At 41.6% G+C, this 15,794-nt stretch overlaps 1 protein-coding gene across 32 annotated transcripts in view; it reads right to left on the bottom strand.

Moving 5' to 3' along the window:
- LOC132828805 (CUGBP Elav-like family member 4) overlaps nt 1–15,794 on the bottom strand; it is a 466,645-nt gene that overhangs the window by 71,883 nt on the left and 378,968 nt on the right. For 12 of the 32 annotated variants that reach the window (XM_060845925.1, XM_060845939.1, XM_060845929.1 and 9 more), the window contains exon 5: nt 10,758–10,769. The exons of the other annotated variants lie outside the window; for them this stretch is intronic. In XM_060845925.1, coding sequence (XP_060701908.1) covers nt 10,758–10,769 — 12 coding nt within the window. The remainder of the gene's footprint in view (nt 1–10,757; nt 10,770–15,794) is intronic. 32 annotated transcript variants of the gene reach the window in all.

The following is a 15,794-nucleotide window of genomic DNA, read 5'->3' as shown; positions in this document are numbered from 1 at the left end:
GGGAAACAAGACAGGTTGGCGAGTCAGGAAGTTGGGGGAAGGTTTATTCACCAATATTAGAAAAATGCTTCCTGTGTAAAAGGATGAAGGAAAGGACCAAGTTTGAACCAGTCAAGATAATGGGAAGTCATTGAATGGATAGGGATATCATGGCACGGTTACAAAAGTATCTTCCAACCAAAGTCTAGGACTCCCTGCCAAGACCTTGCCACATCTCTATCTCTTCAAATTCAAGATGTTCCTTAAAACCTGTTTCTTTGTCCAATCTTTCAATCACTCCTCATACCTTCCTGTGTGGCTCAGCACTGAATTTATTCTGACGATTGATCCTGCGACGCACTTACTGACTGATGTCAAGGGCATAACTAATCTCACTGTGCTAATTTGAAGAGAAACAGAGCGGCTCTTGCCAGGATCCTGGCCAATATTTATTCAGTAACCAATACCACTACAATCAATTATCTAGTCATTATCACACTGTTGTTTATGGGATCTTGCTGTGCACAAGATGGGTTTCTGACATGACAACAATAACTGTGTTTCAACCAGCATCTAAATCACTATAGATTATTTTGTGAAGTTTTGAAGTTGTGAAAGGCAATTGTAGAATTACAGGTCTTCCATTTTCTCTTTGACTCAGATTAGATTAGATTAGATTAGACTTACAGTGTGGAAACAGGCCCTTCGGCCCAACAAGTCCACACCGACCCGCCGAAGCGCAACCCACCCCTTACCTAACGCTACGGGCAATTTAGCTTGGCCAATTCACCTGACCCGCACATCTTTGTGACTGTGGGAGGAAACCGGAGCACCCGGAGGAAACCCACGCAGACACGGGGAGATATTTAAGTGTGATAAAGGATTTCACAAATGCAACCATCTCCGAACCTCATCTTTACAAATAATTCTTGTAACACATTCAGGTTAAAAGCAGAACCTTGTGCACCATCAAGCCACACACAGCAGAAGGTCCATGTTTGTGCTGCATATGGCCCCGTTAGCCTGTGACATGATGTATCATGAGATGTACTGATGATCTGTAACTATGGTGCTGTGATACAAATGTTAATCATTATGTTAGAACATAAATACAAATGAAATCAGGCTGAAGAATTCAATGAGCTTTTATTACAACTCCTAATATTTGCATATATACAGAAAACAAGCACCTGTGTACCTGGGCCCAAACTAAGCAATACAGATTTACTGCAGTACACTTCCCTCAATATGTCATGCTCCAAGAGAACTCAGATCAATAAGATGGACACTGAGAGCTTTATAGTTACATTTTTAATCAACTTGTTCAGATATGTTATTGAGGAAATTGGGACTTGAAGCCAGATCTTCTGGTCTAGAGGTAGAGACATTGCCACAACACCACAGAGCACTCCAGGAGCTTTATACCATTAGGTCACACGTCAAGATATGGCGATGACATCATGAGCATGTTGCTTTCAGGTATATATAAGCTGTGAGGCAGAACACAACAGCCCAAAAGGAGTTAATGTAACACTTTTGTACATCACCTAGCACTGAGATTGTAATGAGTATGTCTGGGGGGTGCTGGTCAGTACATTCTGGGTGTCCATTGGTCAGTCGAGAAGGAGCCATGATTAAGCTTAGGTTTAGCCTTGATATCGCTGCATAGCCATCTACATTAGCCAGGTTAATATATTAAACGAGCCTTAAGCTATTATAACCTGTATCTTATTATTACATAATCAACCATTATGATTCAAGCACAAGCCTCTTCTGCTGAGCCTTACCTAGCTTTCACCATTGACCACTTAGTATTAGGAAGTAGAATGTTGCCACCAATCCCCCTTATTAATACATGCCTTCTTGATAAAGACATGTGATTGAGTCAGAGTCATAGAGATGTACAGCACGGAAACAGACCCTTCGGTCCAACTTGTCCATGCCGACCAGATATCCCAACCTACTTTAGTCCCATTTGCCAACGCTTGGCCCTGTAAAACAATTCCTATTCATATACCCATCTAGATGCCTTTAAAGTGTTGTAATTGTACCAGCCTCCACCACTTCCTCTGGCAGCTATGTATTTCATGAGTACTAATGTGAGGGATCAGTGGCAGCACATTGACCATCCTCATCTTCCGACCGGATACCAACCAAGAACACAATTTCCCAGAAGGGGTCAGCATAGGCATCTCTTACAATTGCATTCCCAATATACACTGGGGTACAATTCACAGGGTACATCAATCACTGCTGACCTCAGTACCACAGGGCTAGGCCAAGGAGAAGAGGGGTGAGGGTTGCTTGGGTGCTTTGTCTGAGCTTTCGAAATTTGGAATGTATGAGAGAAAGAGGAGGCTCGGGTGTGAAGCCCCTAACAGTTGCACATCCTGGTGACAGTGCTGTCTAGAGGAATGAGGACTGAGTACATGGACAAAGCATCAGAGAGCTAAGGGCCTATGGAGCAAGCAGTCACGAGAAAGCCACTGAAGCCAGCTTATATTCCAGTTTAGTATTACACAAATTATTTTTTTTTAAACCAAGAACACTAGCCTTTTCATAATAAAGGGCTGTTTTCACTATCAGGCAGCCTAAATGTAGAATTGACAGACATATTTGTCAGTTGCCATGGTAACCTGCTTCACCGTGCCTGTCAGTCACTGGGTGCAATGTGTGAAACAGCATCATCTGTCTAATGCTGACTCATTGTTAAGGAAATTGATCTCTTTCTCTCGGACAGATACACATGTAGTAGAAGAATTACCGGCATTAATTGACACGATGAAAGATTACACACGGATCCTGAGCCTCTATTACACGTACAAAGCAAAAAGGGCTATTTGCCCAGAAGTCCATCATGATTTTGTAAAGGCTTCCACAGCGCCAGAGTTTTTTTTTCCTCCCCTTTTGATGCTGTTCAATTTTGTTGAAAACCTCTGGGATTTTTGACGTAATTTTTGGTGAGGGGAGGAAGGACATTTGGAGAGGGGTGCCCTGAAAGAGGTCATCAAGATTAGAACATGTTAGGATGGAGTCACTTGCATCGAATTTACCACAGGCCACTGGGCCCAAATGATCAATGTCAGTGTTTATGGCTCACCTTTGCCCTCATGTGTTTATCTCACTTAGATATAAATAATCTGTTACTCATTAGACCATAAGACCATAATAGGAACAAAACGAGGCCATTGGGTCCATCAAGCCTGCTCCAGTATTCAATAGGATCATGGCTGATACAACATTCCTCACATCCACTTGCCAGTCTTTTCTCGGTATCCCTTAATTCCCTGAGTGACCCAGAATCTATCTATTTTGCCTTAAATGTACTAAAAGACTCTGCTCTCTGTGGCAAGGAGTTCCAAAGACTCACAACACGTCAAGAGAAGAAATTCCTCCTTATCTCAGTCTCATCTCAAATACACCCAAGTTACACATTTTGTAAGAATTAAGAAGTTTTGCCTGAATTCCCGCTATTGGTGTTACTAGTGACTATGTGAAATTTCTGGCCCCTAGTTTTGAACTTCCACCAAAATAGACACTTTGACAATGCCCATCTTTTCCAACCCTTCCATCGCTGTAAAGATCTCAATTGGGTCAATCCTTAGGGAGAAAGTGAGGACTGCAGGTGCTGGAGATCAGAGCTGAACATGTGTTGCTGGAAAAGCTCATTGTTCAGGAAGAGCTCATGCCCGAAACGTCGATTCTCCTGCTTCTTTGAATGCTGCCTGACCTACTGCGCTTTTCCAGCAACACATTTTCAGCTCTGAGTCAATCCTTACTCAGTCGTCTCTGTTGTAAAGAGTCCCAGCTAGTCAGTGTCCCTGTAAATTAGAACCACTTGGTTCTGGTGTTACCCATGAGTGTTTTTGCTGGAGTAGACCTTTCAACACCATTTGACCAAATCATGGCTGATCCTCTGCCTCAGAAAGGTGAAACATAAATATAAGTTGTCGCTGCTGTCATTGTGTGTATTGACACTAAAACATAAAATGTTTACAAGAGGTAGATGGATATTGCTCAAGGAGAAAAAGGATCAAAGGATATGGGATGAAAGCGGGATTAGGATCATGAGTTGTATGCTCATACTGAATGTACAGCAGACTGAAAGGGCTGAATGACCTACACCTGATCCTACTTTCTAATATTCCCAGATACTCTATTGCTTGGCATATCATCCATAGACACAATTTAACCTCTATGTAGATGACACCCAGTTTCTAAATCTTCACCTGTTATTGCAATCTCTCTACCCACTCACTCCTAGATAGACAGTTTTATCAAATGGACAGCAATTGGAATGGGCTAAAGATTGGGAAGAGCACAGCCAGAAATCTTTGATCCCTATCACAAACCTCAATCTCAACAGTGACTCAATCCATTCCCTTGCCCTGCCATCAATGCCAAAATGACACTTTAAACCCTGAATGCCCTCCATCTCTCTCTACCCCATTCAGTACCATGCCCACCTGCTACTCTTGCCCATCTTAATGCACACGTATTTGACCAAGTTGTTGATTGCCCTTGCTTCTTCAGCTCACTGGTATTTTTACATGGCCTTTTGGCCTCCGTGAAGCAGCTGAGGACATTGTTTTCTCGGTTCAAAGTGTCATGTAAATGTGAGCACTTGTTGCTAACTGAAATTCAGATGGAGTGGGCAGGACACGTGAGAAGTAGGTTTTCAGAGACGGGGAGACAGGCAACTCAACTGATCCCTTGGTGAGCAGCTTTTCAGCCTGCCACAGAGCCGAACAGAAGAAGGAGAATCAGGAAAATATCTAATTGGGAAAAAAAAAATCAATGATGTGGAGAGAGAGAGAGAGAGAGAGAGAGTCAGTCTTTTTAATTCACAGCCAGCATGAAAGTGGTTTTGCAGCTCAGTCACCTGTTATAGAGGGCACTTGATTTTCATTTTAATTGAACTGTGGAGATGAATATTGATCGGTTACTATCAGAGGTTGCTGGTCATAATCTCAATTGAAAATCCGGTCCATAACAGACAATCGGACAGAAGTGCAGGGTTCATCCGAGCGAGAGGCAGCTGAGAGACTGATTCCAGCAAGCTCTTGCTCAGAGGAAGTGTATTGCAACATTTGGAATGGACTCTGAGTGAAGGATGCGGTGGCCAAAATACAAAATAATTTCTGAGAACACTGGATGTTGTGATGATGGGGGGGGGAGGGGGATGTAGCATGAGTTTTCTAAATGAATGAGCAAATAGATGGACTGAATGGCCTAAAGCCCTACACATTCTTTCCCAAAGGAAAACCTGTTAAATATGATTGACAAATACTGGTGTGGCTCATCTTACACTCTTCAAAATAGAGCTCTAGTAGACTAGTATTATTAGTTTTGTACTCATCCTTTTGCCACTGGTTATTGATCTTGCAACAGTGCAAAGCACTGCAGGAAAGCCAAAAGAAGTGGCAACTGGGATGTGCCTGGTAAGATGCCAACCAATCTGCCCTCTAGCCATGCTTTGAAACAGGTCTTGGCCATGGTCTGATGCACATACTGAAAAAGCAGAGTCGGAGATTTGCAAAAACGACATCTCTGGTATGTACTGGGTAAGTTATTATTAAGAGGAGGATTGAACGTAACATTTCATCTCTCGAGGTGTTGTGAGATAGACAGAAACATGAGAACCACAGATTTGTTACAGTGCAATTATATTCAGTCCATTGTGTCTGTGCCAGCTCTCAGAATGAACAAATGACTCAGTTGACATTTCCCTGCCATCTCCCCATCGTCTTGCATATTGTTCTTCTCAAATAACCACGTCAATCGATTCTGAATGCTTCGATTGAACCTGCAGCCATCAGATTCTGGGATAGCATTCCAAACCCAAGTCAATCAGTACCTGAACAAGATTTTCCTCATAACATTTCTGTATCTTTTATTCATCATGAAGTCAGAGAGACAAACCAAGTAAGAAATTAAGTTTTTTTTCCCCCTAGCTTCATTGTGCTAGCGGAATGGTCAATGCAGAATGACACTGGACAATGTATCCAGTAAAGTTATAAAATATGAGCATCTGCTAAAGAGAAGGAAAGATCTAGAGCAAACTGCTATGGATGCTGGAAATCTGAAACAAATACAGAGAAAGCTGGAGAAAGTCAGCAGGTCAGGCTGCCTCTGCGGAGAGAGAAACAAAGTTAATGTTTCGAGTCTGATATGACTTCTCTTAAGAACTCTGAAGAAGAACAGTTCTGAAGTCATGTTGGACTCAAAACATTAACTCTGTTTCTCCTTCCACAGATGCTGTCAGACTTGCCAAGTTTCTCTAGTGTACTCTGTGACTGTTAGAGAGAGAAAGAGGACAGATATAGATAGAAATTCTCAATGCATGTTTTCTAATGTTAGATCTGTAGTGCTTTATTAGAAAGGATGCCACAATAGCATTACATCACACTGATAGTAGTACATTGCAATGCTTATGAAACAATGCACTGCCTGGTATATAGTGTCAGACATGCTGCTAAACACACAATGCAAAAACCAACCTTAATGCAGGTGCATTGGCTCACTACTATCAGAATTAGTTGAGCTACTTGTGTCTTTCAGGACTATCCCTAGAAACAGTAAAACAGACCAACTAGCCCACACCAGCATTTACATTCCATATACATTTATACCCACATCTCATTCTATTACCATTTCATCCCATTCCATTCTCCCTGAAGTGTTTATCTATATTTTCTTAAATGCATCAGTGCTATTCACCTCAACAGCTCTACATGGCAGCAAATTCCACTAAGAGGAGAAAGATTTAAAAGGGGCCAGAAGGGCAACATTTTCACACAGAGGGTGGTTCATGTGTGGAATGAACTGCCAGAGGAAGTGGTAGATGCAGTTACAGTAACAAAATTTAAAAAAAACATTTGAACATGAATAGGAAAGGTTAGAGTGATATAGACCAAACGCAGGCAAGTGGGACTAGTTTAGTTTGGGAAACTTGGTCGGCATGGACATTGTACCAAAGGGTCTGTTTCTGTGCTGTGTGACTCTATGACTCTAATATTTTTCTTAATGAAAAGGTTTCTGTTGAATTTCCAACCAGATTTTTTTTAGCAATGAAGGAAAAATCATCATTGTGACCAACCTATCAAATCCTTTCATAACCTTAAAGAAATAATAAGTCATCCCTCAGCCTTATGTTTTCAATAGAAAATAACCACAGACTATTCAATCTTAAAACTATTCATTATACTTGTACTCCTCATCTCCAATACATCTTTCTTGTTAAGTTTGTAGACACGGGCTATTTATCGCTAAGTAATGCCAAGAAATATTTGTGTTCATGTATATTTCCTCACCCACACCCACCACTAAAAAAAGGCAATGTTCCTTTGACATCTTGGGAAAAACTGATTTTGAAGTCAAAGTTGATTGTGCAGTCACCATGTTGGAACAACACAAGACCTTTCTCACAGGCCTAGTTAACTGAAAGATGTACTTTAAACTGAATTTCACGTGCATGAACAGAAACATCAGTTATTATTGGATGTGTCGCTTTGATTTTTTTGGCTGTCTTACAAGTGTGAAATCATATTAATGCTAGGAAAATCACACAGGTGCACGGGTATGGGCATTGGTGGACTGGTAGGTATTGTGTGACAATTTTGCCACCTGGTTGAACTTGAGGATGGTAAGAATGGAAAGCCACCCAGACCACAGTTTGTAGTTCACTTGGGCAGTCATGATCCATTGACATAAGATCAACACAATGGAGATACATGACACGTTGCTGTCAGCTGCAAAGGAACCCCATGCCTTTGCAGCATGACCTCAGAAAATCCAAAAGTACTTGAATGGATATTAGGTAACTTGTCCAACTATTGTTTTGTTTAGTATAAGGATTTGAAAGATTATTGTCTGGAATAATGTGAGTAACACCTCTCACTGTGATGACATAAAAGGTCACTTGAGAGAGCTATTCAGAGAAAGAAGCTTCATGCTTCATTAGTTAGCCATGCTTCTGTAAGTCATTATAATATTGTTGATGTGTAATAAACTGGTCATTGTTCAAAGCTCAGTACTTCTTCCCAGCTGAACTAACCTAATCTACAACGTACTGTCGGAAACAAAGCAGCCAATTTACCCACAACAACCTCTCACTATTACATATTGATTATGTTCGCAATCATGTGTTAAATATTTGCCATAAACTAAAGTGAAAGGAAGGTACAATGACAGAGGTCAAATGACTACAGCAAGCCTGGCAGCACATTATGCATAAATGCATTTCTCTGAATATTTCTCTTTTCATTAAAAAACAACAAAACTAGTGTTCATTTATTGTAATGTTATTATATGTATTATTCATAAACAAATGAATGATAATTCCAGTCTGTTCCACTTTCATCAGTTTCCGCACACATATTTCATCCATTATCTCTAAAACATTTATGTATTCAAATGGTATTTGGTTGCTGTCAATTTGTTTGGTATCTGCCCTTTCCTGCAATGCAGTTTCTTCTCCAGGACATGCCATTCTGATGGCAAATGCTTGATTAGAATTAATTCCTTAACTTGCAGATTAATTGTCACTGCTGATTTGGTGAGTTCAGAAAATGTTGAGCTTTTATTACTCATCATTTGATTCTAGTGAAAGTTGCTTCTTGTTCTGTGTCATCAAGCCACTACACTTATCTAGTGGTGTGTTTGCTTAGGTGTTTCACAGTCTAATGTCAAATTAGGGAACAGCAAGATAGTTAACAAGTCCAGCAAATTGTTACACTGCTTCGACATCTGTTGGTTGCTGCATCTCTGCAACAGCTGTCACCTCGTCAGGATCCAGGCAAAGTCCTTTGTTGTCAGTGCATGACCTATGTCCTTCAACTGCATCTGCTTCCTGTTCAGCTTCAGGTTCAGTTGGTGAGCTTTCTCCAGCAGTTACACTGGATTCTGATCGTGGTCTGCAAAGACTTATTTCATCATGTCTACAAATCCATTGATTAGCACATCAATCGCTATAACTCCCACTCTGGCAAGGTCACAGTCTATCTCATTAAATGTTGAACAGGATGCACAACCAGCTGCACCTTCCAAGGGGTTCCCAAATGTAGTTAGAAAACTGCTGCCTTCACCCAGCTTCACTTGCCAGGAACTATTCTTTACACTGAGGCCTGTGAAGATCTTTGCTATGGTAAGTTCTGGCAAAAGTCTTTGATGGTTGGCATTTGGTAGCAAGATTGCTTCATGGCTATATTGAGATCTTTTGGATCAATATGTGGTCTCAGATTTCCAGGTTTTCTAACTATTACATTACCACTAATCCAGTTCACAGGACTTGTCACTTTATTGATTACTCCCTACTTTTCCAGCTCTGTCTTGCCTTTCAGGCAGAGTTAAGAGCAGCTGCAGCTCTCCCTGGCAGATGCTGAGTTAGTCTCACTTTCTCGTCTAATTTGAGATGATATTCATCAGGAAAACATCCAATACCAGAAAAAAAATCTTTGAAATGTTCTACAATCCATTCAGCACTCAATGACTTAATAGTCAGAAACACTGCAAATCTCTTCAAACACCTCTGTGTGTTGTCTGTCACAAGTTTTAGATTTATTTCAGCCGAGATGGATGGATTTTGCTTAATGTTAACTATTTGGAACTGCAAATCTTCATGCTTCCCATTGCATTGGTCTCTCAGCTTCATTTGTCCTCTTGGCAATAAGTTCATTCCATTATTCGCCTCAAACCTCACTTTCAAGGGTTTCATTTGTGGATTACCATCATGAGTCACTTTGTACAAGTCTGTGATGCTCACGACGTTGCCTGAAGCACCAGTGTCTATCTGACACCTTATATTCACTTGATGCTCTCCTTCATTGATTAACATTCTAACAATGACAAACCATTGACCACCTTTAGACCTGACAATGCCAAAATGTTCCATGGTGTACAGTGATTCATAAAAATCATCATCTGACATGTCTCCAGCAGCTACCTTTCCATGTATGATTTGCTTCTTTCTAACTGAACATTTGTTAATAAACCTTCTTGCAGTTTGAACACTGCTTTCTCACACTGGTCAGGCTTCCTTTCCTTTGATGCCCGAAACGTCGAATTTCCTGTTCCTTGGATGCTGCCTAACCTGCTGTGCTTTAACCAGCAACACGTTTTCATATTGCCTTGTATGCTTTGGCAATGCAAATACACAGCTAAATACTTTTTAAATGTTTTGATGCTTTTTTACAAGCAGTGAGTCCCAGATTCCCACTACGCTCTGGATGAAAAATATTTCCTCATATCCCCTCTGAACCTCCTGACTCTTACCTTAATTCTGGTTATTGATTCCTCCAGCAGGGGAAATGTTCCTTCCTGTCTACCCTATCAATGACCCTCCCTCATTATTTTATACATCTCAATCATGTCCTCCCTGAGTATCCTGTGCTCTAAGGAAAATAACCCCAGTCTATCCAACCTCCCTAACTCACCAGCCCAGGAAACACCCTGATCTTGATGCTTCTGCTGACTCCTTTGCAAATATTTCTTCCTTTTTTCCCACGCATTGTTCTCATTTGGCCTGGAATGTCTCTCAGTGAAATGCAAAGCCTCATCTTTCCTCTCAACAACACACTCTGGCAGAAGATCAACAACCCCAGAGTTCCTGTATATGCCAATAGCTTTCTTGACAGTATGTGTTTCCTCTCTCAACACATACCTCTCACAATGGATTTTCTTGTGCCGGTGACTTTCCTATCACTAATTAGATTATGTTTCCGTTGTCCAGACATAGGATTTGGTTGAATGCATCCATGCCATCTCATACTGATCAATACGATGTGGAGGTGCTGGTGTTGGACTGGATGACTGAGGTCAGATCTCACACCACACCAGGTTATAGTCCAACAGGTTTATTTGAAATCACAAGCTTTCACAGCACTGCTCCTTTGCCACTTCACCTGAAGGGCAGCACTCCGGAAGCTTGTGATTTCAAATAAATCTGTTGGACTATAACATGGTGTCATGTGACTTCTGATACTGATTAATAGTCTCTTAAGTTCCAAATTTGTGCATATATCGTTCATAAGTAACATTAATAAAGGGTTCAAAGTATATCTTCAAAGCTTTCAAGATGTTAGATCTTTCAAGGTTAGATCCCTTGAAATACAAGGAGAACTAGCCATTTGGATACAGAACTGGCTCAAAGGTAGAAGACAGAGGGTGGTGGTGGAGGGTTGTTTCTCAGACTGGAGGCCTGTGACCAGTGGATGCCACAAGGATCGGTGCTGGGTTCACTACTTTTCATCACTTATATAAATGATTTGGATGCGAGCATAAGAGGTACAGTTAGTAACTTTGCAGATGACACCAAAATTGGAGGTAGGTGAACCCTTGAAGAAGGTGACCTCAGATTACAATGGGATCTTGATCAGATGGGCCAATGGGCTGAGAAGTGACAGATGGAATTTAATTCAGATAAATGCGAGGTGCTGCATTTTGGGAAAGCAAATCTTAACAGAAGTTATAAATTTAATGATAAGTGTTGCTAAACAAAGAGACCTTGGAGAGCAGCTTCATATTTCCTTGAAAAGTAGAGTTGCAGGTAGATAGGATAGTGAAGAAGACGTTTGGTATGCTTCCCTTTTTTGGTCAGAGTATTGAGTACAGGAGTTTGGAGGTCATGTTGCAGCTGTATAAGACATTGCTTCAGCCACTTTTGGAATATTGCATGCAATTCTGGTCTCCTTCCTATCAGAAAGATATTGTAAAACTTGAAAGGGTTCAGAAAATATTTACAAGGATGTTGCCAGAGTTGGAGGATTTGAGATATAGGGAGAGGCTGAAAAGGCTTGGGCTGTTTTCCCTAAGTAGTACAATACAAATTGTTGTGAATGAAAATTTTGAGGAGTGGGGTACAGTCTTGACCAGATCAAGATTGATGAAGTTGATATACTGGAAATTTTGGAAAACATTAAGATTGATATGTCCCCAGGGCCAGACCAGATTTATCCTAGGCTGCTCCGGGAAGTGAGAAAGGAGATGGCTAAGCCACTGGTGAGGATCTTTGCTTCCTCACTCTCCATGGGAGTCATACCGGAGGATTGGAATGAGGCGAATGTTGTTCCTCATTTCAAGAAGAGTAATAGGGAAATCCCTGGCAATTACAGACCAGTCAGTCTTACATCTGTGGTCAGCAAAGCTTTGGATAGAATTCTGAGGGATAGGATTTATGACTATTTGGCAAAGCATTGTGTGATTAAAGGCAGTCAGCATGGCTTTGTGAGGGGCGTGTCATGCCTCACAAATCTTATTGAGTTCTTTGAGGATGTGACAAGACAGGTCAATGAAGGTCGAGCAGTGGATGTGGTGTATATGGACTTCAGCAAGGCATTTGATAAGGTTCCCCATGGTAGGCTCATTCATAAAGTCAGGAGTATGGGATACAGGGAGATTTGGCTATCTGGATTCAGAATTGGCTGGCTGACAGAAGGCAGAGAGTGGTTGTAGATGGAAAGTATTCTGCCTAGAGGTTAGTGTTGAGTGGGGTCCCGCAGGGCTCTGTACTTGGGCCTCTGTTCTTTGTAGTTTTTATAAATGACTTGGATGAGGAGGTTGAGGGGTAAGTTAGTAAATTTGCAGATGACACAAAGGTTGGAGGTGTTGTCGATAGTATCGAAGGCTACTGCAGGCTGCAGTGTGATATAGACAGGATGCAGAGCTGGGCTGAGAAATGGCAGATGGAGTTCAAACTGGATAAATGCGAAGTGATGCATTTTGGAAGGTCAAACTCAAATGCTGAATATAAGATTAAAGACAGGATTCTTAACAGTGTGGAGGAACAGAGAGATCTGGGTGTGCAAGTACATAGATCCCTCAAAGTTGCCACCCAAGTGACTAGGTTGTTAAGAAAGCAGATGGTGTTTTGGCTTTCATTAACAGGGGGATTGAGTTTAAGAGCCACGAGGTTTTGCTACAGTTCTACAAGTCCCTGGTGAGACCACACTTGGAATATTGTGTCCAGTTCTGGTCGCCCTACTTTGGAAAGATACAGAGGCTTTGGAGAGGGTGCAAAGGAGATTTACCAGAATGCTGCCTGGATTGGAGGGCTTGCCTTGTGAAGAAAGGTTGAATAAGCTCAGACCTTTCTCTCTGGAGAGAAGGAGGAAGGAAGGAGACCTGATCGAGGTATACAAGATAATGAATGGAATAGAGCCAATAGCCAAAGACTTTTCCCCAGGGCAGGATTGACTGGTACGAGGAGTCATAGTTTGAACATATTAGGAGGATCAGAGGTAGGTTCTTTACGCAGAGAGTTGTGAATGCATGGAATGCGTTCCCAGCTGTGGTGGTGGAAGCAGAGTCATTGGGGACATGTAAGCGACTGCTGGACATGCACATGGATAGCAGTGAGTTGAGGGGTGCGTAGGTTAAGTTAGAACGTAGAACATAGAAAAATACAGCGCAGTACAGGCCCTTCGGCCCTTGATGTTGCGCCAACCGAAGCCTACCTAACCTACACTAGCCCAATAACCTCCATATGCTTATCCAATGCCCAATCAATATTTTACATTAGAATTAAATCTCGGCACAAAATTGTGGGGCAAAGGGCCTGTTCTGTGCTGTACTTTTCTATGTTCTATAAAACAAAGAACTGCATTTGCTGAAGATCTGAAACAAAAGCAGAAATGGCTGAAGAAACTCAACAGGTCTGGCAGCAATGGTGAAGAGAAAGCAGAGTTAGTGTTTCACATCCTGTGGATCTCTACTTCTTGCAGAAAGATGCATAGGCCCCAGCAACAATGCTTTGGGAGACTAAAGAGAGTTAGACTCTGTGGTATTCTAGTGTGCTGTCTGGGTAACAAGCACTGGAGTCTATGGCTGGTGTAGAATGTTGCCAATGATATTATTGGTTGTGAAAGGAGCTGTCCAGTAGTCTGTGGTGGAGGATGGACCATGAATAGATCATAACAGAAGAGGCTCTTGTCTTAGATATCAGAACATGGTAGTTAGATTTTAGCAAATATGTACAGAGAATTAGGTTGGATTACCCCTTAACTACATTAACTATTTCAAATGCGAGGTAGATGAGAAACATAGGTCTCCTCCAGGGGATGATGCTGGAGTCCATCAGATTCTGCACCTAATGTCTGTGTGACATCATCAGTCTGGGTAGAGCTCAATGGATCTCAAACATTAACCCTTTAAAACCCATTACATTGTACATGCGACCCTATACACCAACAAAACATTCAAGTAGTGACTGCACTTCCAAAGTACCTTTTGGCTGTAGGTGCTTTGGGACATTCTGATGTTGTGACGACCCCCCCACCCCCTCCCCTCCCCACCACCACCCCACCATATAAATACAAGTCTGACTGTCCCAGGGCAAACCAGAAGAATTGCATACTAATGTGCAAAGTTGAACCGCACAATTCCAAGCAGCTGCTTTTCTCTGCCTCTCATTATCATTAATATTGAAGTATTGGCCACAGTTAAGGACTAACTGCAAATAGATTCTGCACAAGTGACAGTGTTTAATGCTGACAGTCAAGCCAATGTGTAGTTATTGCACTGTCAAGCTTTCTTCAGTAAACCAATGCCAGTAGTTTACTGAAGCTCAAAGAGTGTTCAATATGCGTATTGATTCCAACCTCAGATTAAACAAACATCTTCACCTAATTTGTGCATTGTTTGATGTGTTGAAATGCCTGTCCTGAGATTGTAACTTAGGATGCTGGAGCAGATTTCCAAACCAGCACCTAATAGCTGCAAGTTCTATATTTCTGCATTAATTGGTACTAAACAGCTTGTCTCTGGGAGACCACAGAGCAGCTCATGTGGCAAGTTGGAAAGAACAGACTGCTGCTTTTGCCTGGAGTGGGGCTTGGTTGGCACAGGGGCGAAAGAAGATTGAGCCCCATCTTGTTTAAGGGGTGGTAATGCTACATTCCTACCACTGACACCCCTACCACGTTAAAGGTGCTATATAAATGCAAAATGTTGCTGAAAAATACAGAAACCCATCAAAGCCAAAATTCACTTCAATTTTTGGGTGGTACCCTGCCCTTCCAGGGTGAGATCTTTAGACTGAGAAGTCCATCTCTATGTCTGCATTATGATTCTTTTTGCCCTCTCAGCTGAACTTTTAAGATACCAGGGCACTTATTTTGAAGAAGGGCGGGGTACCCTGCCAACATTTCACCCTCATTTAACATCCTTTCTTTAATAAAGTAACAGCAGGATGTCTGGTCTTATGGAGAAGTGTATTGTGCATTGTATACTGCTGATTACTGCGGCTATGTAATCTCGAACTCTGCTGTAAATTCCTTAAACTATGTTGTCAGAAATGTGAAGCTGAGACTGTACGAATGTTCAGAGCTGCAACATGGCCAGCTACTGAAAAAATAAACACTCGGGAGAATTAAAACTGTAGTCTGCAACTTTTGAAGTCCTGAGTAAACCAGAATGACTGTGCATTTTTCATTTCCATACTTCTGTGGAAACGCAAAAAGAGATGTGAGATAGAAATGCAACTTGTTCCATTTTCAGCAGCAAAACTATGTAAAATCAACAGATCTGAATCAAAAGACTGATCAAGGTAAGAGTAGTAAACCTGTTATCAGCATTGATGACAAACTGCTGCAAGCTGTATCACAGCTCTAAGTCTCACTGAGGAGCAGATAACCCAGACAAGGAGACATCGTCATAGTCATAGAGTCATAGTCATAGAGATGTATGGAATGGAAACAGTTCGATCCAAGTCATCCATGTCGACCAGATATCCCAACCCAACCTAGTCCTACCTGCCAGCACCTGGCCCATATCCCTCCAAAACCTTCCAGATGCCCATCCAGATGTCTTTTTACTAGCTT

This window comes from Hemiscyllium ocellatum, chromosome 28, assembly GCF_020745735.1.
Source record: "Hemiscyllium ocellatum isolate sHemOce1 chromosome 28, sHemOce1.pat.X.cur, whole genome shotgun sequence".
Taxonomy (NCBI): Eukaryota; Metazoa; Chordata; class Chondrichthyes; order Orectolobiformes; family Hemiscylliidae; genus Hemiscyllium; species Hemiscyllium ocellatum.
The sequence above is the reverse complement of the archived record's forward strand: the minus strand, read 5'-3'. Positions and strand labels throughout refer to the sequence as shown.